The following is a 26,577-nucleotide window of genomic DNA, read 5'->3' on the forward strand; positions in this document are numbered from 1 at the left end:
GGAGTGGGCTGCAGAAATGGGCAATCATGTCTCTGCCTTTCAGGATTTCCCTGGGGAGAATCTTCACCCCGAGCTTGCTGGCAGCCAAGGATGGCAAGCAAGGGGCCCTCGGCCTCTGCGTCCCCTGACAACTCCAGTGCAGGGGGGCCCAGCGGCAGCAGCAACGGTACCGGTGAGAGCGGGGGCCAGGACAGCACGTTCGAGTGCAACATCTGCCTGGACACAGCCAAGGACGCTGTCATCAGCCTGTGCGGCCACCTCTTCTGGTCAGTACCCCTTCCATTCTTCTGGGGGACATGTGCCCAGTTTAAAAAGCTTGTGGCCCTGGACAGTTCTGGAGCATTTGGGTCCTGATACACTCAGGCCCTAAGGCAGGAGACCTGGGTCCTCATCCCCGCTGTGCTGCTGTTAAGCTGAGTGACCTTGGACAGGTCCCGTCCTCGCCCTGGGCTCCCTGTCCCCATCGCTGAAGTGACGGTGCTCACCATTTAGTGAGCACTGCTCCGTGCCCACTCGCTGCCACGAGCCGAGAGGCAGTTGCGGCACAGTGGCCCTGAGCAAGGACCTTGCCCTGAGTCCTGGCTCCACCACTTTCCTCCCGTGTGGCCATGGGCGAGGTGTGTCCGCACACAGTGCTTCATTCTGTATGGTTGTTGGGAGCATTCCGTGGCTTGGAAGAGCATGTAGGAAATGTTACCTTTTAGCTGTGATCCTGATGTTTGTTACCATATTTTACGTCTATCAAAATGAAGTCCCAGAGTCAGTGTCCATTTCAGCCTTGGTGCTTACAGAAGCCCCTCCTGGCTCTGAGAATCTGGGTGGATGTCAAGATTTTATTGATTTATTTTTTTCCTCTTGCTTTGAGCTGGACCCTGAGGGGCACATTGGGGAAACTAGAGGGATGAGAGTGCCACCCAAGTAAGGTGCAGAGCGTGCTGCCTGAGGCAGGCAGTTTGCATGGTCGGGTTCATGCGAGACCTGAAGCTGCTGTGTGGGCAGGGAAGTATTAGAAGCAAGATGGTTAGAGGAGGATTGGGCCAAATTGTCACACCTAGATTTGATTGAGCAGAACATGGAGCTTTTGAATATTTTTGAGCACAGGAGTGGTGTGAAGAAAGGGTCATTTAAATAATGTGTCAGTAAGTTTAAATTGGCAACAGGGAAAAGGATAAATTTATTAGTGATTTTTTTTTTTTTTTGGCAGTTCTTGCTCTGATTATTAAGTTTTATGCAAAAACTGTTTGTCATCAGCCGTCTCTTAGAAATTGAAGATACTCTAGTTTCGTGACTGAGGTATCATAAAACCAAGATTTGAAAACATTAAGAAATCAGTCAGGGTACTGTTGGAAAGAACAGATTCAAAAATGAAACAGATGCTTCCAACCCAAGTGGTTTGTCCCCAAGCACATCTGCTGATCTGCTGTCCTTGGTCTGAACCCCAGCTTCCTTGTCTGTGAAATGGAGACGGTTGCAGTGCCTTGAAGGTTAGTGTGACGACTGTTGAGTGACACTGATACAGGAAGAGTCATTCAGCCACAGCCCGGCACACAGTGGTGGTTTAATGCCTGGGAGTGACCATCATCGTTAGAATCCAGAATTTTTCCTGGAGAGGCACCCTGTCTTCTCCCCTGCAGCCTGTGAGGGAAGTTACCACTGGAGAGCTGCCACAATTTGGGGTGCCCTCTGCTCTGTTGGGAATGGGGTTGCAGGCTTAATGTTGGAGTCCGGTGTCTGTTAGGTCCAGGGAGGGTGTGTGTTGTGGGTTCTGAGGGTAAAGTGTTGGTCAGTAATTGGGAAAGGAATTAGCGTCTGAGCCTGCATTTTCTCCTGTCCTGGCACTTGGCAGGCTTGCAGTAAGTATTTGCTAGCTGAGTGGACGAGTGAATGAAGAGAGAAAGAGTAAATCTGGAGGCAGAGTAGCTGTTCCTTCGATTCTGTAAATGTCTTTTGCACCAGTGCCGGGCAGCAGAGGGACAGGAAACTGGAAGCCAGAAGACTTGTGTTTTGTTTTTGACTGTGTCGAACCTCCGCTGCTGAGCAGGTTTTTCTCTCGTTGCAGCTGTGGGCCTCTCGTTGCAGTGGCTTCTCTTGTTGCGGAGGGCAGGCTGCAGGCTGCTCAGGCTTCAGGAGTTGTGGTGCATGAGCTTAGCTGCTCCGTGGCACGTGGGATCTTCCCGGATCAGGGATTGAGCCCATGTCTCCTGCATTGGCAGGAGGATTCTTCACCACTGCGCCACGGAAGCCCGGACTTCTGTTTTAGTCCTGGTGCCACAGGCAAGTGGTTTCATGTTTCAGAGTTTGGTTTCTTCGTTTGTAAAATGAGAATTCAGGCAGCAGCCTCTCCCTAAGCTGAAGGTAGACCTTTCTGCCAAGCAGCATCCCCTTCTTTCCATTATTTCACGACGTCTTTATAGTGCCCTTGAACTTTTAAGCTGCTTCCTGACTGAAGAGCTCTCAGGGCTGAGAACAGCCTGAAGATTTTGTAAAACTGGGTCTAGATCCCACCTTCCTCGTGAGCTTGAGGAGGCTGTGAACCCACTGAAACTGAGTCTGAAGTAGGCCATGTGTGCATGTTCATGTGAGGATGCCCCCGTGAATTTCCCTGCCCAGACGATCCTTAGCTTTTGTTGGTTTCCTTCAGAGGTCGTAACCCCCGCAAAGGTCGATTTGCGAGAAGCTGGTTTGGGTATGGTCTGGAGCCTGGGGATCTTCATAAACAGTGGGATTCCGAGGGTAGAGACTCGGGTCTTGTCTCCATTGCTTCCCTTTCTCTGTGGCTTTAGCTTAGTCTTTCCCAGTTTCTGATACCAGCAATCCCCACAGGCTCTCAGCGGGTTGCAGTGCTCCACAGTTCAATCCTGTTGCCCCTTTTTCTGCTCCCACCTTACCCAGTGTTTCTGTTAATGAAATCATCTTTTTTACCTTTCTCTTTCTCCTTGATGAATGGTTGCCCTGGGGACTCCTGCAGCTGGCCGTGTTTACATCAGGTAAGATGCATTTCATTTTACTTCGTCTTTCATCAGCTGTGGTTGCACAAGACACCCCTGGTCTCCGGAGACTGCTGTCAGCAGCTGCAGTCTCCCCTGCTTGTGGGCTTGTTTGCCTGTGGTCCCCCCAACCCTGTGTATTCGCCTGCCTGCTGACAGCCACTTGATGAAACGAGAGGTCAGTGGCGCCCCAGGTGGGACGCTCCTGACTGCTGCCAGGGGCCGTTGTGGCTTCGGCGAGCTGCTCCTCTCTGGGCCTCATGCCCTCGTGTGTGAATCAGGTTGGATGTGATAGCGTGTTAGATTTTATTGTTGAGATTGCGCTTCTATAAAAAGTACCTCCTATCATATCAGCAATCTTTCTAGCCTTAGAGGCCTTGAAAATACTAGGAAGAGGAGAACTCTTTTGGTCTCAACGGAGAGCTTTTATGAGAGGGAAAAAGTCTGTTTTCCCAGCATTTGATTATTATGAGAACCAGTTAGTAAGTCTTCTCCAAGACCCAGGCGCCTGCTTGGTGGGACAGAGCGGGGCCTGGCACTGACAGCTGGCTGTGAATAATCGCTGCTGGCTGACAGTCTCCACGGTTGTTGGCAGTCAAGCCCTGTACTCGTAGGTGGCTTGGGAATGTAGGGGGAGGTTAGAAGTTCCAGACCGCTGGAGCCTCAGAATCTGAATGGGAGAAGCAGAGGAGGCTAGAGGGCTTTCCACTGTGTTTCCGGGCTGTGCATTCTGACCCCAGTGGATCCTGGTAGAGCACGTCTGTTCTAAATCAATAGAGAGCACATAGCACATTTTCACGCTTTTGACAGTAAAATAAAGGCAGTAGGATATAAAATCATCGGATGCTGCGTTCTCCTTGCCCTGAAGTTCTAGATTCACATTTGTGTGATAAACGACATGTCACTGTGTCTAAAGGTACAATTTATGCTTTAAGATAAACATTGAGTGTGTGTGTATGTGTGTGTGTATATATATAGAGAGAGAGATTATAAATTAGTATCTAATGTCTACAAAGACACTAACGTAATGTATTTTTATTTTAATTTTGTTTTTGAGAAAATTAAAATTACTTTAATACAACCAGGGAAAGGACCTAGAAAACTCAAAACGGGATTGTTTTTAATTTTGAAAGAAGTAGTTGAATGCAAAAATTAATGAAAGTGCATAAAAAAACACTAAGCAAATTTAGATAATAAAAACCTATTCTTAGCACATAGTAAATAACCAGAAAATGGTCAATTTATGTCTAGATACTGATGACTAAGGTACATAGTTGTTGAGGAAATGCTGTAAAAACAAGAAACAGAAAAATATGACTGTCAGGATCATACAATTGATCTGTTAGGGGAGGTGGAGATTTAAAGTGTGTTATATTGGGACTTCCCTGGAGTCTGATGGTTAAAACTCTGTGCGCCCAATGCAGGCGGTGGGGATTCAACCCCTGGTTGGGAAACTGAGATCCTGCATAACACACGGCATGGCCAAAAAGAAAAATAAAGTGTGTTACACTTAGGTGTGCGTGCTCAGTTGTGTCTGATTCTTGGCAACTCCGTGGACTGTAGCCCGCCAGGCTCCTCTGTCTGTGGAATTTCCCAGGCAAGAATACTGGAGTGGGTTGCCATTTTCTTCTTGGAGGATCTTCCCCACCCAGGGATCAAACCTACATCTCCTGCTTGGCAGGTGGATTCTTTACCACTATGACACCTGGGAAGCCCTTGTTATATCTGCAGCCTAACCTGAGACTGGGTCTGTCCGACCTCTTGACACAGCTCCAGGCCTGCAGTTTCTTCCTGCTGGGAAGCCCTGTGAGAGAACGAAGCATTAAAAAGCCTGTTTAATTATGATGGCATTTAAAGGCAATTTTGATTGCACCACTAGTAAATATTTATCAAGTGCCAGGTGCAGGATGAGAGACTTGGGTTCCTTGAGATGTTCCTTGCTGGGGCTCATGTTTCCAGTGTGAGGCCTCTGGTCCCTTGCTGGCTCTGACGGCCCACCCTGGTGGGCTTGCACCCTTCACGCACTTTTCTCTCCTGCTTGCAGTGGTTGGAGACGAGACCTAACAGACAGGTGTGTCCAGTTTGCAAAGCTGGCATCAGCCGCGACAAGGTCATCCCGCTCTATGGCAGGGGCAGCACTGGGCAGCAGGACCCCAGGTGAGTCCGTGGGGCCCCTCTTACTGCTCCCCGTGGACACAGACTCATTCCCATTCAGTACCCCTCACCCCCACCCTTTAGTAGGTGCTTAGAGACCCTCAGTCTCCAGAGGCTTGGGATCCAGGTGGGAGTCAGCCAGGAGGGGAGCGGACCCAGGTTGCCACTTGCTGGGCTGTAACACATACGTTCTCTGAGCACCTGCTCGCGAGCAGGTCATGTGCTGGGCAGCATGCTGGACTCCACCACCGCAGGTGTGCAGCATGCTGTGAGGGAGCCTGGGAAGCAGGGTGTCCAGTGGGGGGCTCTGCAGGGAGGGCAGTGGCCGTAGCTGTGATGTAGAGTCGGAGGAAGAGGCGGGATTGGGAGACTTCCTGGGGCCTGAGATTTCTGGAGATGGAGGCATGAGCAGGTCTGGCATGCTGTAGACACAAGTACTGAGAGCCTGCATGGTGTGCATGCACGCGTGCACACACACAAACACACTCTGCCTGCAGCTCCTCCCCCCCACACACAGTCTCTTCCTGCATCACACACACACACAGAGGCACACACGTAGACACACACAGAGGCACACACACAGACTCTCTCTCTCCGCACCCCCAAACTCCTGCAGCGTCTCTTATCCTTCTGCCCCACTCCAGCATACCCTGTACCCAGACACATTGGCCTTCCCTTAAGGGACACACTTACCCTTTTACCTTCATGAGCCTTTGTATTTATTGTCCCTTTGCCCTTTCTACCCTGTTGGTCCTGCTCAACTCCCTGCTCCTCCTCTAAATTCTCCGTCTTTAATGAGCAGCCTAAAGTCACCTCCTCCTTGAAGCCCCCTTTCCTCCCCACGTTAGTCGCTTGCACCCTGCTCCATTCAAGAAGTGCCTTCTGCACGGTAGTGTGATAGGCTGCAGCCCCCTTTCATCCACAAGCACTTCAGAAGCGGCATCTGTCATAGCTTGCGGCATCTGTCATAGCTTGCGGCCTGGTGGGTAACGAGCCCTCAGTCCAGAGGCAAAAGAATAGTGCAAAGTACTTGCCCAAGGGTGGTGGGGAGGTAAAGCTGAAGGTGATGGGGCGGGACAGAGAGACCCTGAATCTCAGCCCTCTCTGCTGTTTCAGAGAGTTTGGGTTTTGGGTTTTTTGACACAGTGCCCTACTGGCAGTCATAACCAGTCTGGGTCCAGCTTTCTATTAGAGGAGTAAGCCAAGAGCAATCTGATGAGCATCTTGTAGCAAGTGGGTTTTCTCTCTGGTTTTCTACACACTAGGGAAAGGCAACTGCAGGTAGCACAGAGTTGGTAGTTGATCTGACTGGGCATTGGTTCATGTGCAGGGCACGAAAAGGGGCCCTGGCCTTGACCTTTTTGGTGAAGGGCTCTCCCACTCAGGAAACAGATCAAAGCATTTCCTAATGGACTGACTTTACACCATTTCTGTTTCAGAGAGAAGACCCCTCCCCGTCCTCAAGGACAGAGGCCAGAGCCAGAGAACAGAGGGGTAAGGAAAATTCTAGAACAAACCTTCTTGAAATGAGCCCCTGGCTTTAGAAGTTTCCCTCTTGGCCCTACACTTTTTCTCCTTGATTACAAAAGTAAAGGAAAATTTGCAAAATACAGGAAGGAAAAGAGGGGAGAAAATAACTTATAATCACACCATTCAGAGATAACCACTGGAAACATTTTGGTCTGTTTACTTTTCTATTTTTCTATAATTATCTGTGTACACAGACTTTACAGATTTATTTGTGTGTTTATCTTTTACAGATAGATCTGTTTGTATAGATACATCTGTTTGTATCTGTTTGATATATTTTTATTTTTATGGCATTTGGCTCCTGTTTTGTAACCACCTTTTAAATTTTTCTTTCTTTTTAAATTAAAAAGTTTATTTTAAAAAATATTTCTATTTAAAATTTTATTTAATGCCTTCTGTATGCTGGGCATCAGTCCAGGCACTGATAATGTACATAGTGAACATTCTAAAGATCCCTGCATCTGTGGCGCTCATAGGCAGCCCCAGGAGATATTTCAGGCTCAGGTCCAGACTGCCACAGTAAAGTGAGTATCACAGTAGAGCAAGCCACACAATTGTTTTGGTGTTCCCAGTGCGTATAAAAGTTATGTTTACACTGTAGTCTATTAAACGTGTAATAAGTAGACATAATTTTTAGACAGTAAATTAAATTATGGCCAAAAAAAGTATATACTTCAATTAAGAAATACTTTATTGCTAAAAAATGCTATCGTCTGAACCTTCAGCAAGTCTTAGTAGTAACAACAGAGATCACTGATCATAGATCACTGTAACAAACATAATAATGAACAAGTCTGGAATACTGCAATTAGCAAAATATGATAAATCAAACAAATGATGTTGGAAAAATGATGGCTGTAGACTTTCTTAATGCAGGGTTGCCATAACCTTCCATTTGTAAAAAACACAGTGTCTGTGAAGCACAGTACAATGACAAATATCCTCAGAGAGGGAGGGGTTTGTAATGATGTATCTTGAGATTTTGCATCAGTACTATTTTACTTAATGGCCGTTTAAGTGTTCAGATGGACTTAACGTAATTTGTTTAATCCTTTGGATTGAATGGATATCTAACTGCTTCCTTTTCTTTTTTATATTTAAAAAATACTCTGATGAATTTCTTTTTTTGGCCACACTGCACAGCCAGCTTACAGGATCTTAGTTCCCCAATCAGGGATTGAACCCAGGCCCTCGACAGTGAAAGCCCTGAGTCCGAACTACTGGGCCACCAGAGAATTCCCCCTCTGATGAATTTATAAATTTTTTGCAGGTTCACGATTACTGGGATAAATTCTTAGAAGTAGAGTTAACTGGATTAAAAATTTGCACATTTAAATTTGCACAAAACAAGTATATTTCATTTCTCCATCTTCTCTTTGTCTGTGTGCTTGTGTATGTATATTTTTATGTAGCCATTAGCATTCTGTTTTCTTTTTCAAGAAAATTTTATTTTATTTTAAATTTTTTATTTTGTATTGGGGTATAGCTGATCAATGCTAAAATTTAATTTTGACAATATTTTCCATGAGGTTCTTTGTGTCCTCTTTATTAGTTTTAATAATAATAAATACTTATTTCATTGAATTTTGATGCATTATAATTTTTTTTTCATTGAAGGACCTTTTAGTTGCTTTCAGATTGAGGATCTTAATAACAGCAATGAACGCTTGATGAATGATTATTATATGCACAGAACTATATGTTAAGGTTTTATACGTATGATCTTATTTAAACCTTACATCAACCCACTGAACAAAAGAGGAGACTGAGGTTTGTACAGTGACTTGTCCAGGGCCACACAAACAAAGCTGAAACCTAGACCAGGCTTGTATTGAAGTCCTGCCTCTTGACTACCAGATCACCTCACGTTAACCATCCCAGGCTTTGGTTCCCAGCAGAGCATTGCTCCTAACACAGTAATCCGAGGCCCCAGGAAGGCAGAGGCCCTGGCTGTGAAAACTGCGATGCACCATTGACGTCGACCAGCGCCCACTCGCAACCGCCAGGCAGGCTTTGCTTGCTCTGCCCCAGGAGCAGAAGCCCACCGCATGTGAGGCCTTGTGGGTTACACAGGTGTTGCTGAAAGTGGGGCTGGAGGGTCAGTCCTTGGGCTGGCCCTGAATGAGGTGGTGGTTCCTGATGAAACAGTTGCACCTTTCTAGGTAAGGCAGCCCTGATCCCAGGACCCCTTAGACTCCACCAGGCTGGTTTTGAGTTGGAGGCTTTTCTGTACCAAGGAGATGGAAACCAGTTGTTTTCCTTCCCTGTTCATCTTATCAAAATCGGCTGTTAGGCTTTATAGGTAGTGCGGCCCAGCAGGAAGTTCAGGGCTGGTGCCAGGCTATACTCAGTAGGGATGGGGGCGGCCACCTCCATGACCTTCGAAAGACTCACAAGTGCAGCCGGTCAGCTCTTCGTGGAGAGCAGTTAGCCCAACAGGTTTTCTTATTAAAATTATTTTAAAATCATTTTTTCTAAGGATCTTCCCACAGATGCAGAGGAGGAGAGTTTTTTTAACATGTGCACAATAATTAAGAACATGGCGGGGGAAGGGGGGTCCATGTGGTTAAGACTCTGCACTTCCATTACAGGGGGCTCAGGATCTGTCCCTGGTCAGGAAACTAAGATCCTGAATGCTGCTCAGTGCTGCCAAAAAAATAAAAACAGTATGCTTTGGGACTTCGCTGGTGGTTCAGTGGCTAAAACTCTGAGCTCCCAAGGCGGGGGGCCCAGGTTCCATCCCTAGTCAGGGAACTGGATCCCACGTGCCACAACTAGCGCAGACCTGGTGTAGCCACATAAATATTAGAAAAAAGCATGGATTTTCAGACCATATTGATCTAGTTTCAGATCTAAACTCTACCCCTTACCAGCTGTGTGACCTTGGTCAAGTTATTTCACTTCTGAGCCTTGGTTTGGTTATCTGTGAATGTGGGTGATGCTGATGTAAGAATTAAATGTGATTTGAGTGTCCCAGTACTTCACTTGGTGCCCAGCACAAAGCTGGCCCTTAGAAAATAGGAGTTAACCTATTTACAGTATTGCAGTTCTTGCTGAATCTTTTCATGTGAAAGATGATGCCATGTAGAACACATTATAGAGAAAAAAGCTGAGGACGATACCAGACTGCTGACAGTGATCACTGCAGGCAGGAGTTAGAAGTGGAGGGTGAACAGGAGACCTCTGACTTTCTATGTCATTTATTCTTATAATATGTGAATTTCTCATAGCAAGCATGTATTACTTTTATAATCAGGAGAAAAAAGTGTTTTGAAGTTTTAAAATTCTCTGTGACAATATTAAAAACTTGAGGGAGAATACTTACCCATATCTTTTCCACCTGTGTGCATATTGTCTTGTACTTGTGATCATGGTGTTCAAACAGTTTTATCTGATAACTTGTCACAAGAGTCTTTCTATGTTCCTGAATAGTCAGCGTAGTGTTCTTTGGGAGGATGTATGGAAATTTTGATCACGGTCTCCATTGTTGGCTAATTATGGTTCCACTTTCTATTGCTGTTACAGGTAGTGTGTAGCTTGCTCTGTGTTCCTTTGTAATTGGGCATAGGGGTTATTGCCACTCCAGCTGTTACAAAGCATGAAAAGTGTTCTGGCTAGTGTGGGACTCTGGGAAAGAACCCCTGGGGCTCTGAGAACCCTCACATGCATCAGCGGAGAGTTCTGCTTTGGGCCAGAGCCAGCCCTTTCTGGCATTCACAGCTCCTTAGCTGGGCCGCCTGGAAGGGCAGAAGAGCAGAGCTCCTCTGCCTTGGGGTTGAGATGGTCGGAAAAGAGGGTGGGAGGTGCCACACGTATGTAAGGTGACATGTGACAGGTACGGGAGAAACCTGCTGGTTCTAAAGTGGAGTCTCTTCCACACAGGGATTCCAAGGGTTTGGATTCGGAGATGGTGGCTTCCAGATGTCTTTTGGAATTGGGGCCTTTCCCTTTGGTATATTTGCCACAGCATTTAACATAAATGATGGGCGGCCTCCTCCAGGTAAGACCCTGTTCTCTCGGTAATTTTGCTTGCGGACTCCTTGGAATTGCACAGTATGTATGTTACTACATGGATAATCAGGCTTTTCAAAATGCGCTGAACTCTTTCCAGATTACTGGTAGTCCTGGTCATAACACTGCACACTTACCAAGCATTAGGCATGTTCAGAGTGCTTTCCATCATAAACTCGGGGTCCTCACAATGAGCCCATGGGACGGGGGTGCAGTCAGCTCCATTTTACAAATCAGAAAACGCTCAGTAGTGGTTCCCAAGATATTTCCCATGCCCCTAAAATGAAAAGGGATAAACTATACCAGCTGAGTAGAAGCATCATCCTGGGCACGTACCCCTCACCTTTGACCATTGCGGGTGAGGAGGGCAGGGAGACTGCGTGGAGTCAGGACCTCTCGGTTCTCTAGCATATCTGGCCAGTTTCCCCCAGGATGCACATGGGGCTGGTCCTAAGTCCAAGCCCCCTGGGAACTCTGCCTGGGTCTGCCACCTGCTTCTGCCTTTCTCCCTTCAGCCAGCTTGAGTGCCAGCTCATTCAGTGTAGGGCAGGGTGGCAAGGTAGATGCCCTGGGCTCTGTTACAGTCTGATGCCCGGGCCTGGATCCTGACCCTGGAGCTGCCGAGGCCACTGAGCGCTGCCTGTGCTCACTGGCGCCTCTGGTGTGCAGGGCATGGTGCATGGTTCCGGAGCAGGAGCTCATGCTGTCAGGACAGGAGCCTCTCCTGCGCTGTCCATTCTTCTCGTGCCTCCACCCTGGTGCTTGGCACATGGCAGACAATCCATGAGTCTTTGTTGCCTGCCAGCCTCCCTGGCTCCACCAGAGCGCCTCACTGGGGAGGAACACGGCCCCATGCAATCTGGGGACTGGCCTTCGTGCCTTCCTCTGCCCCAGAAGTCTCTCCCCTGCCCATCTGCTGTTTCACCAGAGGAGAGAGGTCCCCCAGCGCCGGGTGTGCTCTGCTCCGAAGCAGCCACTCAGGGCGCTGGGAGGAGCAGGCGCCTGCCTGGCAGCACGGTTCCATCCATCCTGGCCCCGCCTCGCCTGGGGCTTCCCAGGCGCACGGAGTTCACAGCCAGGCTGACCGCGGGCCACTGCACCCCCTGCCCCAGTCACAGGCGGTTTTCCCTGTCGTGATGGGTACAGTTTGCCCATCTGGGATGGAGATTCTCCTAACTCCTTGCCCCACAGGCAGGAGGAGGAGCTCTGCATAGTAGCTTTTCTCAGAGCGGAGAGGAGTGGAGACCCAGGCTCTCAGCCCACTTCTGCCCCGAGCCTGCTATGCACTAAGGGAGACAGGTCTTCTTGTCTGTCTGGGCGCTCGTTCTTGCCTCTGAAAAAGGAAGACACCCCACATGGGGCTCCCTGAAACCCCTCCTGACTCACCAGTGCCGGAACCCAGAGACGGTGTGCAGAGGCTGAGAGCACAGCTGCGGGGTCTCCACCAGCTCATGGACCTTGAGATGTTGGGAAGGTTCCCTCATACCTGTGCTTCAGTCCTTGTTACACAAAATGGGATAAAAATACCTACCAGGCCGTAATGTGTATACTAAACAGCACACATAAGACACTTAACAGAGAGTAGCTTTTCTTCTTTTCCTCCAAGACTTTCCTGTTTTATGTGCACCTGCAGGCAACAACCCTCTTAGGATAAACTGGAGACTTTTATCCTTGTTGTTACATGATTCCACAGTTTTAAAATAATTCTGATTTTGTTTTGTCTGATATTATTTGGGGTTGGAAATATTTTCAGTGTAGCAGGATTCTGTTGTAAAGAGACGAAGCTTGATGCTCTGGACTTCTGACCCAGCGGCCAATGAGCACGGCTGCTGCATTCTCACAGCCTCTCCCCTCCCTTGTGTCCCTCCAGCTGTCCCGGGAACGCCCCAGTACGTGGACGAGCAGTTCCTCTCACGCCTCTTCCTGTTTGTGGCCCTGGTGATCATGTTCTGGCTATTGATTGCCTAATGCTGGGCTCCCGGCCCACATCCACGGCAGGGCCGCTGGACCAGTGATACGCCACCCCCACTCTTGATGTTTGACTTCCTGGCTAATCCTGACCCCTGGAATCAGTGGGGTTAGCGACACATCAAGGAGTCTTGCTTCTCCATCAGAGCTTTGGAACTCAAGACCAGCCGTTGAGGACCCTGGAGTCTGGCCACTGCTGTAAACACCCTGCTGTAACCTCAGGCCTTGGCATCAAGTCAGTCTCTCACTGGTTACACCATGAAATCCTGTCCAGCCAGCTCAGCAGGTCCTGACTCCACACAGGGGAGAAGCAGGAGAAGAGGAACTGTCCAGTTTCACCCGAAGTTAACATTACAAAGACAAAGGGATGAACCCAGTATGGAAACTTTATTCCATCTCTTTATAAAAAATACCCCTTGGTGAGTGGCCTCTGAGGTCAGTGGGACTCCTCGAGCAGAGAGGTTCCCCTTTGGCATCCCAGTGCTGTTCTGTCCTGTTTCCTCCTCTTCCTCCTCAGCAGACGTGCATGAAATGGCTGTTCTATTAAGATCCTTATTGCAGCAGCTGGAGCTGGGGTTGATTCATGAACTCACCAGAGACCCAAAGATTGATTGCCTCTGGGCCTTGTTCAGTGTCTTTGGCTCCAGGGTGGCCTGAATGACCTCCTGATTTCCTGACGTATATTACCCACAGAGACATGTGGTTGCCCATCACCTCACCCTCCAGAACTGTGCACATCTGCCTCCTGCCCAGGGGCACCATCCCAGGTGATTGCCGAGCCCGGGACCGACTGCATCTTAGGAGAGACCTGCTGTGGGACTCAGGTGGGGTTCCGAGCTCGGATGCAGAAAGGACTGAATGAGCAGCTATCCCAAGGCCGCAGAAGCTCTGGGTGCAACTTCTCCCAGACCCCCCAGAGGAAACTGGGGGGCCGTGTTGAGTCATCCCAGCAGCATGTTGAAGACCACTCTCCTCAGAAGCCAGATTGTCCTTAATGAAGAGGCAGGGACAGGGAGACCAGCGTGTGACTCTGATTTTGGTGTGGCTCCAAGACCTATGTGTGTGCTAAAACTAGGGGAGCATGCGCCTCCAGAGCCGACAGCCCCTGGTGTTTTGTAGAGCCGGGCACAGAGACCAGGAGCCTCAGCATGATAAGAGGATGCGGTCTTCCCATGGAAACCTTCCTCTGGAAACGTCCAGGGAAGCCATTCCTCCCCAGCCCTTGATCTGATTTTCAATCTCTAAAGCTTCTTCCTCTGAATCTGGTTGAAGAAGTGTGGTGCCGGCAGCAGGCCAGCTCACCGGGTGGGAAGGTTCTCGCTCTGACAGTCTGGCCTCTTCCTAGAAATCGAGTCTCTTACAAGAGAGATCCTCAGGGTTGGGGGAGGTGGGTTTACTCTGGGGTGCTCTCCCATCACCGTTCCACACTGCTCCTGGGCTTCCCCAGTAGAGAGCCCCCCTAGTGTGTGTTCCAGATACAGCTCTGCACAGCCTGTGGAGACAGAGACCTGGAGGAAGATGAGGGAGGCCCTCTGCCCCCTCCACTGCAGCCCCCTTCCCCAGCCCCATAGCTTTCAGTGCCAGAGCTCAGTGTTCAAACCGACAAAACACAAGTATTGAATAGGTGGTTCGTTTACCGAACCCATTTGGTAGGAATAAGCCACCTCCTTTACAGTGTACCTGATGGATTTTAAACATTCCCTGGGCGCCCACAGGAGAAAAGTGCTCTTTTTCTCACCTCTGGTGAGGGCCCCTGAAGTTTCTCAGTGCGATGGCCCCACCTAGTGATGGGCAAGAGGACTTCAGTTGGATGGATCCAACAGAAATGGGTCTGCAGAAGAAAGGTTAAAGAAAGAAGGGTTGCAGGTAGGAAGACAAATAATTTGGACCCTTCAACGAAGTGGAGTGGGCCCAGGCGAGCTCCACCAGCAAAGGCATCCCAGGAAACTTAGAAAAGCCAGGTTGGCCCAGTGCTGATCTTGAACCTTGCAGGTCCCCACTCGCCCTCTGCCAGGAGCTGGGGCAGGAGAGCTGACTTGGGACTGCCGGCCCAGCCCTGACAGGGAGCCCCCTTCTGAGCCCCCTGCAGGCTCACCACATAGCCTCTCTGCCGAGGCAGTTTTCCTCTCTTGTGTGTGTGTTTCTATGTTCTGGGCCCCAGCCCTTCCTGCCACCTGTCAGGAAACAACACCGTGTACAGTGGCACACCTTGCCCAGTCACTAATTTTCACTGTTGTGAAAGCGATTTGATTTAGAATTAAACAAACGGTTTTACATAACTGAGCTGTGGAGTTTCTGTGTCAGAGGAGTGAGGGTATGGGTTGGGGACTCGTCACACTGGTCTGGCCTCTTCAGAGCACCTTTGTGTCCTCAGGAATGTTAAACTGAGGATGAACGTCTTCAAACACCCGTGGATACTTAGAAATGAGAAGCTTAGGTTGGAGGCCTGGTTTCAGAGACAGCCGCACCCAAGTTGTGACCTGTCTGGCAGGCAGACCCAGTTCTGATAAGTGTATGGAAATCTGCAGCTTGCAGGCTGCCGCCATGGAGCCTAGCCTGTGGCCCGAAAGAGCCCTGAGGAAGGCGGGTTGCCGAGCGTCAGCACGTCTCTCCGTGTTCCCTGACGAGGGAGGCTGTCTAGTCCTCCAGCTGCGCCCTCCACCTTGAGCAGGGGCCGTGCTGCTCTGTGAAGCTCCTTGGGAGATGGTGGGATTACAAACCTGGCCCAGCCTCAGGCTCCCCAGCACATCGGAGCTACAGGTCATCCCTCTGAGAGGAGCTCTCTTCACCCTCTTAAACTTTGACCTCAGAGTTACCAAGTTGAATAGTGTCAAGATGTAGTAGAAAATGCTAAGAAAAGGGAGCTCTGCTGCTGCGAAGTCGCTTCAGTCGTGTCCGACTCTGTGCAACCCCATAGACGGCAGCCCACCAGGCTCCCCCGTCCCTGGGATTCTCCAGGCAGGAACACTGGAGTGGGCTGCCATTTCCTTCTCCAATGCATGAAAGGGAAAAGTGAAAGCGAAGTCGCTCAGTGGGGTCCGACCCTCAGCGGGTCGTGTCTGACTACAGCCCACCAGGCTTCTCCGTCGCTGGGATTCTCCAGGTAAGAGTGCTGAAGGGAGCTCTAGGAGTTGATAAACCCAGTAAGAAGAGGAAACCAGGCACAGGAGAGCGGGGCAGGAAAGCCTCTGCGGGCCAGTTTCCCAGCCCCAGTAGCCGCCAACACAGGTCCAGTCGTAACTTACCCCACTCGCACTGCTCCTCTCCAGTTCATTTGTCCTGCTGGAACACTGTTTGGAAGCAAATTCTCGTCATAGCCCATCTTAAGTATTTCAGTGTGCATCCCAATAATGATTCTTAAAACTAGCCAGAATACTTTGCATGTACCTTTAAAAATTAATGGTACTTCCTTAATATCATGTGTCCCATCATTGTTCAAATCTTCCTAGTTGTCTCATAACTTTTCGTACAGTCTGTCTGTGTTGAGATCCAAAATAGACCCATACATTGGTATTGGATGTCTAAGTTTCTGTTATATCTATATGGTCCTTTTCCATCTCTTCTTTCCCTTGGGGTTTATCTGTTAAGGAAACCAGTTCATTTGCCCTGTTGAGTTTGCTGTAGCTTCACTTTCGCTGTTTGCATCACTGTGGTATTAACCAAGTCTACTTACGCTTGCATTTCCTGTAAGTTGGTTGTTAAGTCTAGAGACTTGGCCAGATTCAGGTTTTATTTTTTGTTTGTTTTGTAAGACTGTGTCATAAGTGGTAGTGTATACCCGCTGCATCATATCAGGAGACACATAATGTCTGGTAGTCTCTCTCTCTGATGTTAGCAGCCTTTCCTGATCACTGTCTAGAACAGCACCATGGAATAAAATTTTGACAGTTGTGCAGATGTTCTCTGTCTGCGCTGTGCAACACAGTAAGCGCTAGCCACAAGTGGCTGTCAGGCTCCTGAAATGTGGCTAGTGGCCTGAAGAACTGAATTTTTCAATCTCAATTTAAATAGCCACATATGGCTAGTGGCTACCTCACTGGACAGTGCAGATTCAGATTAGTTCACAGGGGTTGCAAAATGATACAATTGAAAATAATGTGTTAAGAGTTTAGAAATGACTGCACTTCTGGCAGAACGGGACAACAAAACTACAGAGAACTTGGGGAGCAGGGGGGTCACTGGGCACAGCTGGTGGCTGTAGGCATGGCAGAATGGTACTCGGGCAGAATGCATTCAGGAAGAAGCAGAGTCCTGGAGTGACGGGAGTAGGAAGAGAAGGCTATAGGGTGAGATGTGGTTAGCTCGTGAGGGCCTGGTTTGGCTGTTATTTTGTCGGCAGTGGAGAGCTATTACAGGTTTTTGAGCAGAGAGGTGACAGAAGCATAACTTTGGATGATTCCCCAGTCCATGTTAGGCAGGACGATCCAGGGAGAGGCGATTAGAGACCCTAGACTGATTTGGTTTGAAGCACATGGAAGCGACACTGGGAGTGTCTGGCTGTTGACCAGTAGACCAGTTCCCTCAGGATAGCAGAGCTTGAACCTTAAGCTGGTGTTAGGGCCCAGGTTTCCATTTCTGTTGGCCCAGAGAGTTGACTGTGAGTCAGTCAGCCGTATCTGGCCTCAAGGACTGACCAAGCCATGGTCATGTAGTCAAACTGGACAGTTGACTTGGTGCCAGAAACGCAGCGGGCCTTCTCCCTGCACACACAGGTCTTTTCTGCCCTCCAGAACTCCCTTTGAGTTCATCAGTGCTTTTGAAATGTTCTTTGTGTCCATGTTGAAAAGCTTTTTCTGGGTTATATCATTTCTAGAGACTGCTGTTCTCTTCCTTTACATTTTAACTTGCATTTCTCAGAGTTCCCTCAGCTTCCCAGGGGGCAACTTCGGGGAGTTGTTTATCCCCTCACTCCCAGTGGGTGAAGACCATGAGGCTGGAGATGGGAAAGAAATGAGAGAGAGTGAAGAAGGAGATGAAACAGACCTGGGTACCTTGCTGTGGGGCAGAGGGAGAGGGAAAGCCTCCCGGGGGTCTTGATTCCAAGGCTGCCAGCGTCTGGGAAGATACAGTGTAACCTCTTCCATGTGCGGGACAAATAAAAGTCCCGCGCCTCTTGTCTAGCCCTGAGGTGGCTTGTCAGGAGAGTTCCCTGGATCCCCATCACTTTAACTCAACACACAGTTTCATCTTTACTTTATCAGAGGAGAGATTTCTTCAGACACTAAAGCCAGCTGCAGAAGAGGGTTCCCAGGAACTAACAGAAGTCAGGCACATCTCCCCCACTGCCCCACAGCACTTTCTTCACACTCAGGACATCAGCGGCCCATCTGACCTGCATCTGGTTTGGACTACATGCTCAGGGCACAAGGGAAGAGAACTGTGCTCACCTTTGCTTGGACTGGAGTCGGCTGGGTGGAATTTCGTCCTTGGTGGGAGTGTCCTGATTCATTTCCTTGGGCCCCCTTCCTGGTCATTTGTACACTTTCTCATGACCTAAATCTGATCTAAGGAAAGACCCCGCACAAGAAAATCAGACAGGAAGGACCTCAGGGACCAGCTGATGTGGTCAACCTTCATCACACAGGGAACCAAATCCAGTGAGGAAAGTGGTTCTCAAGGCCGTCAGCCCGTGGCTGCCAGAAACCAGTCTGCTGTCCTAAATCCTGGTCCAGGGCTCTTCTCTACAAAGAGGAGTCCGAAAAGGGTGAATCCAGACCACAGGTATATTTCCACTGGAAGATCTGGTGTTCTGGAGTCATTTATGTACGTACTTGGCCTGTTAAGGATCTGCCACCGAGTGTGAGCTTGCTTCTAGACAAGTGGCTTCTCTGAGCCAGAAGCTTCTGAGAAAAGCTCACCCCCCACCACCCTCCCCAAAGCTGTTTGGGGGGTAAACCTGGTTTCTCCAGCTTCATACTCTTGATTCCAAATACTCTGCTGAAAAGAGCTCTGAACTGGAGATTAAGAGCCTGTGTTCCCATTCCAGCTCAGCTCATTTTGAGGCAGTCAAACCTGACCCTCTAGCTTCTGTTTTCTTCATCCTTATGGGTAGAGAGGCCTCTGAGTTAGATCTCAGGCCTGCTCGGAATCGCCCTCACCAGTTCGGGCACCCAAGGCGGGCGCCTCCAGCGCTAGGGGGCGCTAGGGCCGCCACAGAGCCCGCGTCAGGGGGGCGGGGCCTGGCCTCGGCTGGGCGGGGCGTCGGCGGGCGGGCCCCCGTGCCAGGTGCGGGTTTGGTCCTCCCCGGGCGCCGTAGGCGGCGCAACCCGCTCGCGCCCGGGGCAGAGGTCCTCCCGCGCCTGAGGCGGCGGCGGGAGCTTCGCGGAGGTGGTGTGGCAGCGGTCTCTTCCTCCTCATTTCCGCGCCTCCGGGACCATGGCGGCGCAGGCGGGTAAGAAAGGGCCGCGCCGTCCTGTCCTGGGCTCGGGGCGCCTGAGGGGAGCTGGCGACCTCTCGGGAGTGTCTGTCTGTGGTCCCCGCTCCTCAGAGGGATAATTGGGCGAAGGAGCGCAGCGCTCCCCGGAGACGCGGAGGCTGTGGGGGCGGGGAAGAGGGCTCGCGAGAGGGGGCGGCTGGCGGAGTGGGTCGGTTTCCCGCGAGCTGAGGTCCCTGAGGGGAGGAATGCCGGGGAGCATCTTTTTCTGTGGCCCTGGCGGCTGCAGGTCCTCAAATTAAAACTGGAAGCTGAGGAGCCCGGGTTTCCTTGGAGTGAGGGGTTTGAGGGCACATGGAGAGTACGGGAACCTCAGAGTTTGGGGCAGTTCTGAGGGAATGCAGTTACCCCGGGTAATGGGTTTTCTGTGGAAAATTGCGGAGAGTATGGCATTCCCCATGGGATCCAAGGCTTCTGGCGGGTATGTTGCGGTCGGTCTCCTGGGCGTTGGGATTCTTTGCAGGAAGTAAGCAGTGTGGGCTCCTTGGGGATTTAGGAAGCGACGGAGCGTAGGGAGAGAGTGCGTCTTTCTGGGGCAAGTAGGCCCCCGCCCCCTGAGGGCCCCTCTGAGCAGAGAGGAAGGTGGGCCAACACCTCCTAAAAGGAAGTATCTAAGGGAGAAGGGTAGCTTCAGGGTTAGGTTGGCTGGGCCTGCAGTCCCCTCCCCATCACCTCACACCACCCTGCAGCTTCCTGCCCTCCTTGTCTGTCCCCCAGCACCAGGACCTTACTGTTTCCCAGCCACCTGTGTGGGTGGCCCAGCCTTTAGGTCCACCAGGGTCAGCATCCAGAAGCTTTCTAGAGCTGGCAGGAGGGAATAGTGGAGGGGGGAGACTGTCCGGGATATCTGCCCCTGCTTCCTGGCTTTCAGCCTGTGGACAGTCACTTCCTCCATCCTGAATACAAGGAGCAGGCCACCAGTGGGTCACTTCCTCACCATGGGAGCATGGCATTTTCTCCTTATTCTTGATAATAGGCTCCTGGAGAAAGAGGGCTAGGGGTAGACATACTGCCTGTCTCTTCCTGTTTTACTGGGTCTTTTTTTTTTAGCTTCCAGAGTTTTTTTTAATCTCAAGTGATTTCTAATTTTTTTTTCCCTAACCTCTAGGTAATGTCGGTTCCCTGTCTTGAACTTTGATTCTCAGAAACTTGTGAAAGATCTTAGAGTGCAGTAATGTTTATTGGCTCTTGCTCTGAAGGAAACAAAAAGCTGTCTGGAGGTATTAGTGCCTCTGGATGCATTAGTTTGTACATTCTTCCATAAAAATATTTATTGGATACTTCTGGACCATGCGCTTAGCCAAGCGCTGAGAAATATAAACAAAACAGACACAGTTCTTACCTTTATGGTGCTTACACTCCTAGAGATGAACGGTAAATAAATGAGGTGAGCAAATGAGATAATTACAATAAGATTGCATCAGGGGCAAGTGGAGTGGATAGGGAATACATTCCTTTAAAAAGCAAGTTTATACTGAGCCCTGAAAATAAGTAGAAGTTAGTCCAGCTAAGAAAGGGCAAAGAACTTTCCAGGCAGAGGGAACATAAAAAGGTCCCGAGGCAGGAAGGCATGTGGTGCCTTTGAAGAGCTAGGAGAAGGTCAATATGGCTGTTTTATGGGAGAGGAGACTAAGGTTCAGAAATTGCTTGTTCAAGGTTCCAAAGCCAAGTAAATGGCGGTGGTCAGAATTAATATTTTCCAGCTTCGAATTTGGTGCATCATCCTCTCTATATCATAAACACTAGAATGAAGTTGCCCATGGAGTCAGAGAAGGAAGTGGGACTTAAATTTTTACTTGTTATGTCTGAACTGTGTTCCAAGACAACTCAGGTTCCTGTGTAACAGGAGTATCAACAATAAAGAAATCAAATATTTGCTGAGTACCTGTGGTGTCTAAGGCACTGGGCTGGGTCCAAGTGTTACAGATGCTAGAGATAATGTAACTGTCCTCATTTTACATGTAAAGAAACTGAGGCCCAGGGAGGAAGATGGATTTGTCTAGGGTCACTCAACTAGTGGTAGAGCCAGGACTAACCTTTGACCTGTCCAGTGCTCTTTCCAGTAGTCCAAAGTCCTTGAGGTGTACAGGATCTGGCACACAGTAGGCCGTTAGTAAATATTTGTGGAAATGAATAATATGTGGTTTGTGCCTTTGACATATTCACTATTTAGAGTAATTAAGGAAAAAATAAACAAGACAAGCTATTATGAGTCCTGTAGGTGACAACATTTTATGTGTGTGTATTAGTTGCTCAATCATGTCCAACTCTTTGTGACCCCATGGACTGTAGCCTGTTAGGTGCCTCTGTCCATGGGATTTACCAGCAAGAATACTGGAATGAGTAGCCATTCCTTTCTCCAGGGGATCTTTCTGATCCAGAGATGGAACCTGCATCTCCTACATTGGAGGCAGATTCTTTTATTATCTGCGCCACCAGGGAAGCTTTCAGGTGATAACACTAGGGAATTTCAAAGGTGAAGGAGAACTTTATTCATACATTCATCCCACAAATATATATTAAGTTCCTACTGTATACCAACACGTCTAGGCCTGGGGGATTCAGCACAGGGCAAGATAGATCAAATCCTTTCCCTCATGAAGTGTATGTTCTGGTGGTGAGAGATAGACAGTAAGTAAATATATGAATATCATATGTCAGGGGTAACTGCTCAGAAGAGAAATGAAACGTATCTGGGGGAAGAAGATTTTGGACAAGGAATACAAGAAAATGAGCAAAGACCCTGAGCCAGGAATGTGCTTGGCATGTTTGAAGAACAGCATGGTGTCCAGAGTGGCTATCACATTTGTTCAGGTCATACTTGAGGGTAAGATTTGAGAAATCTTAGGTAGGTTAAAGAAAGGGGGATGGGATTTAGCAGGTTGATATCCTGGTAAGGGAGAAACTGAGGGTACAATTGCAAAGGCTGGTGAGTTTCAAGATCTTCACAAGGGGTAGTGACTTGATATGTACGGTGGAGACAAAGACTGGAAGGTGTGGGAGTCGTAGGAAGTGGAATGTAAGGCTGAGAAGGTGCGCGAAGCCGGACTGTGGAGGATTTAATGCCAGGCTTGTAGAATTTTCTGGTATGCAGTAGAGACCATAGGTTTAGTGGCACGATGTGTGTATTTTATGTTTAGACTATCAGTCTATTTTTGGTGGGCACAATGAATTGGACAAGGGTGAGGAAGAGCACCAGTCTGGAGTAGGGTACTTTGGGCCCAGAGCTGAGCTTGTTAGTGATAGGAAAGGGGAAGAAGGCACCAGCCAGAGGAAATGCCTTTTGTTGTGGTCAGGGCAGGGTGACACGAATGGCCCTGGATATGGGATGGAGGGAGCAAGGCAGGGTCCAAGAAGACCACAAGGTTTTAAAGCTGAATAGAAGCCCATCATAGAACAGGAACCCAACTGTTAGACTTTCCACATTCCTGGTGTGTTGTCTGCCTTTTCTGGACGCTAGGCTGGTTTTAGCTCAGGGCTGGCTTCTGATCAGTGCAAACTGAGGCAGGAGCTCAGGATCAGGCATACTAGGGAGGGGTGGGGTCCACCCCCAGGTATCACTTGGGCGTTGCAGTGAGAGGACAGGGAGCTGTGCAAGTCTCTTACAAGTCTGTTCTTTCCCACTTTTGACCTCGCTTTATACAGTGACAAGAATTAGACTCTCTTACCTTTTCATTCACATCCAGCAGTAGCTAAACATGAAACCATTGCTTGATTCCATTAAAGTAAACCTTGAACATCCATCCTGGGATTCTGTTTGGTTAGATCTTTCTGGCCATGATTTATTTTTCCAGGAAAGAAAGTCTAGAATGTAGTTGAAGACATAGACTTTGGAGTTAGCAGACCCTGTGGTCTAATTCCAGCTCTAACACTTACTAATGGACCATGTCCATTTCATTTTCAGTAAAATGGAAACAGTACTAGTCCTTATTTAATGGAATCCTTATTTTTGATTTTTAGTTTTTAGTCACTCAAGTCCTGTCCAACTCTTTGAGACCCCATGGACTGTATCCCGCCAGACTCCTCTGTCCATGGAATTCTCCAGGCAAGAATACTGGCGTGGGTTGCCATTTCCTCCTCCAGGGGATTTTTCCAACCATGTTCATTTAGTTCATGCTTGCATAGTGCTTAGAACACTGCCTGACACATAATAAGGACTCGAAGTAGTTCTTCCCTGCCATTGACAGTGGGTTGAGAATGTCCATCCAAGAGTGTACGATTTGGTTAACCAGGTTCACCAATTTGTAGCCCTTCCCCCAGATAAGAAAATGCCCACTCATTCACCGCTAAGTAAACTTGTTGGAAGTAAGAACCTGAGTGCCTCAAAGCTACAAGAACCACCTGTCTTGTTTGTGTCTCTACCAAATATCTTACTCCTCTACCAAGCTTGCCCTGCCCCCAGCACCTGGTTTGTCCCTCTTTGAGGTATGTTATTTTTGTACATATCCTTGCCCCTTATACTCATGAATGGCCCCAGAAGTTGGTGGCGTACTTTGTGTCTTGCATATGGGCACATAGAAAACATTTGCTGGATTTGTTTTGGAAACCTCCCCTTCGGATTTTAGAGGCCAGTGGGTTTTTCTGTATGTTTGGTTTTTTTTTTTGACTGCGTGGAATACAGGATCTTAGTTCTCCCACCAGGAATTGAAACTGTGTCCCCTGCAGTGGAAATGCGGAGTCTTAACCACTGGACCGCCAGGGAAATCCTGAGGCTAGTGTATCTAATAGCTCAACTTTTTCCCCAGCCAACTCCCTAGGTATACAGGAAAGAAAGAAGGAAAGCTACTCACAATTCAGTTGCCAACTAAGTGCCAGGCACTGTGGGAGGTATTTTCATGTAATGTATTTCTCTTAATCCTCTTGGTAATGCTGTAAGGTGGATGACATTATCGTCTTTTTAAAGATTAAGAGACAAGGGAGGTGAAATAGGTGAAGAGAATTAAGAGGTACAAACCTCTAGTTATAAAATAAGCCATAGGGATGTAATATACAGAATAAGGAATATAGTCAATAACATTGTAGTAACTTTGTACAGAAACAGGTGGTTACTGAAGTTAGTGTTAGTGTGGTGATCATTTCATAATGTACACAGACATCAAATCACTATACAGTACACCCGCATAATGTATGTGAACTATATTTCAATTTAAAATCTTAACTGATAGGAACTGGAGGAGAAAGTTACTTGTTTACTTTCTTAAAAAAAAAAAGTTTAAGACACAGGATCTGAGAGGTTAAATAATTTGCACAAGGACAGAGAGTCAAGTTTCAAACCCAGGTCTAATTCCAGTTCTTCTGCTTAACCCTTACAAATGTTTCCCAATAAACTAAAGAAGGGCAGAAGGGAACAACAGCAAGAACAAAACCTTCTAAGATTCCTGTGTCTGTGCCTTGACCTGAAAAATGAGAGGCCCCTGGTTTGATGTCATAGACTCTCAGAATTAGTAAGAATAATCTGACCCCTCCCTTTATGAAGAATCTAAGGTCCAGAAAAGTCCATTAGCATCTTTAAAAATCATCTAGTCTTTCTTCCTTAGACACTCCCTTTGGTATATTTGGGAAGCTAGTGAGGAGGAAAATCCTTTGGTATGCAGAGAAGAGTATCTGCTGGAACATAAATCATTATTGTTAGTCTTGTTGGTAGTCACTTCATTAAAATGTGATATTTTTTCTCTTGGCTGTTTCCTACCAGTTGCTGCCCTGCCCCTTGGCTTCCTGCTTTATCCCTGAACAAATCAGATTTCTATACCTGACCTGTCAACTCCCAGGGGCCACAGCAGTCACCATACTTGTTTTGTGCTGCACTGAATTGGCTGGGTTTTGTTCCTGGTTCTCATTGTCTAGTGGAACATGAGAAGCACCATAGATTTTTTTTTTCTCAAGTTAAAGGATAGAATCTGTACATGTTAGTTCAGGTCAGGCTTTATGGTTTCATGAGCTCTCAGCGCTTGGAATTTCTCACCACTTTGAAGTCAGAAAAGGACTAGTTTGCAGAAACCCAACTCTTAGCTCAAGATTAAGGTGAATGTTAGTGTCTTATGGGAAATGCACTGGCTCTGAGTTGGGGTGGCAGGCTGAGCCTTCCACAGAGTAACTGTAGTCTTGAGCAAGTCTCAGCTTGTCTGAGGCTGCCTGGGGTAGTGAAACGGAGAAGGCAGTGGCACCCCACTCCAGTACTCTTGCCTGGAAAATCCCATGGACAGAGGAGCCTGGTAGGCTGCAGTCCATGGGGTCGCTAAGAGTCGGACACAACTGAGCGACTTCACTTTCACTTTTCACTTTCATGCATTGGAGAAGGAAATGGCAACCCATTCCAGTGTTCTTGCCTAGAGAATCCCAGGGACGAGGGTGCCAGGTGGGCTGCCATCTATGGGGTCTCACAGAGTTGGACACGACTGAAGTGACTTAGCAGCAGCAGCAGGGTCATGAAAATGTAACAGGTCTGGTGGTCTCAGAACTTAGGTTTGAGACTTTCTCATGATTTGACAACTCAGTTATCCTCTGATCCCATTTATGTTTCAGAAAAATGAAAGGGTTAGGTTTGAATAGATGATTTTTAGCCTTACCATCCTGGTACTCTTGTGCCTGCCCCAGTAGAGTCACAGGTTGTTTGAGGGTCACATCACCAATTATTAAGTTGGAAGAGAGAAGCATGTATAAGCGGAATATATTTTATACTGTTTTTCCAAAGATCCTGAAGGTGAGAAACTTCCTAGCGAACCATTTATTGCAATTATCACCTTGTCTGCATTGCACACTTAGCACTTCTTAAAAGCAACAAATCCCAGTAATAACCATGAAGGCATCAGTCAGTTCAGTTCAGTTGCTCAGTCATGTCCGACTCTGCGACCCCATGGACTGCAGCATGCCAGGCTTCCCTGTCCATCACCAACTCCCAGAACTTGCTCAAACACATGTCCATTGAGTTGGTGATACCATCCAACCATCTCCTCCTCTGTCGTCCCCTTCTCCTCCTGCCTTCAGTCTTAATCTGTGAAGGCATAGGTTTTTGACTATTAAACACCTAACAAGGGCTCTGTATTGTTCAAAGCTGCTGAGGGCATTTACGTAGTCAAGCTCCCTTTGTCAGACTCTTGACAATCAGCAGTCACTGTTAAGTCTGCAGACAGGATCGGTAACCACAGTCAAGGGAGAGGTGAACAGCCTGGCACAGTGAGGTCTTTTCTTAGAGAATGACTTTCCCAGGCAGACAGCATTCTAGATTGGTCTTCCACTGGGCCTCACCAAGATCTCCAAGACTTTGTATTACTATATTTCTCTTCCTTTTCCTAGAATGAAGGTTGTAAGAGAGAATCATTGACTTTTAAGACTGTAAGCATGTGGAAAAGGCCAAGAGTATTTTTCTGAAGAAAATCCAGGCTTGGGAGGCTGAAGGTTCCGAGGGAATTGCCTAGGCCAGGTACAGTGTGACAGATCAGGACATCTTCTTGTGACTTTACCTGGAGGTAGTCCCAAGGACATATTCCAGGTGAC

The 26,577-nt window shown here is 48.4% G+C and overlaps 2 protein-coding genes across 4 annotated transcripts in view; both read left to right on the top strand.

Moving 5' to 3' along the window:
* Positions 1-14,921, top strand: part of RNF185 (ring finger protein 185) — a 30,183-nt gene extending 15,262 nt beyond the window's left edge. For all 3 annotated transcript variants that reach the window (XM_052654710.1, XM_052654711.1, XM_052654713.1), the window contains exons 2-7: positions 44-266; positions 2,969-2,987; positions 5,032-5,144; positions 6,581-6,635; positions 10,554-10,671; positions 12,553-14,921. In XM_052654710.1, the coding sequence (XP_052510670.1) occupies positions 91-266; positions 2,969-2,987; positions 5,032-5,144; positions 6,581-6,635; positions 10,554-10,671; positions 12,553-12,650 (579 nt within the window). In that variant the 5' untranslated portion in view covers positions 44-90 and the 3' untranslated portion in view covers positions 12,651-14,921. The remainder of the gene's footprint in view (positions 1-43; positions 267-2,968; positions 2,988-5,031; positions 5,145-6,580; positions 6,636-10,553; positions 10,672-12,552) is intronic.
* Positions 14,922-18,925: 4,004 nt separating this feature from the next.
* LIMK2 (LIM domain kinase 2) overlaps positions 18,926-26,577 on the top strand; it is a 52,192-nt gene continuing 44,540 nt past the window's right edge. Inside the window, exon 1 of the mRNA XM_052654398.1 lies at positions 18,926-19,041. Within this exon, the coding sequence (XP_052510358.1) occupies positions 19,026-19,041 (16 nt within the window). The 5' untranslated portion in view covers positions 18,926-19,025. The remainder of the gene's footprint in view (positions 19,042-26,577) is intronic.

Source organism: Budorcas taxicolor, chromosome 17 (assembly GCF_023091745.1).
Source record: "Budorcas taxicolor isolate Tak-1 chromosome 17, Takin1.1, whole genome shotgun sequence".
Classification (NCBI taxonomy): domain Eukaryota; kingdom Metazoa; phylum Chordata; class Mammalia; order Artiodactyla; family Bovidae; genus Budorcas; species Budorcas taxicolor.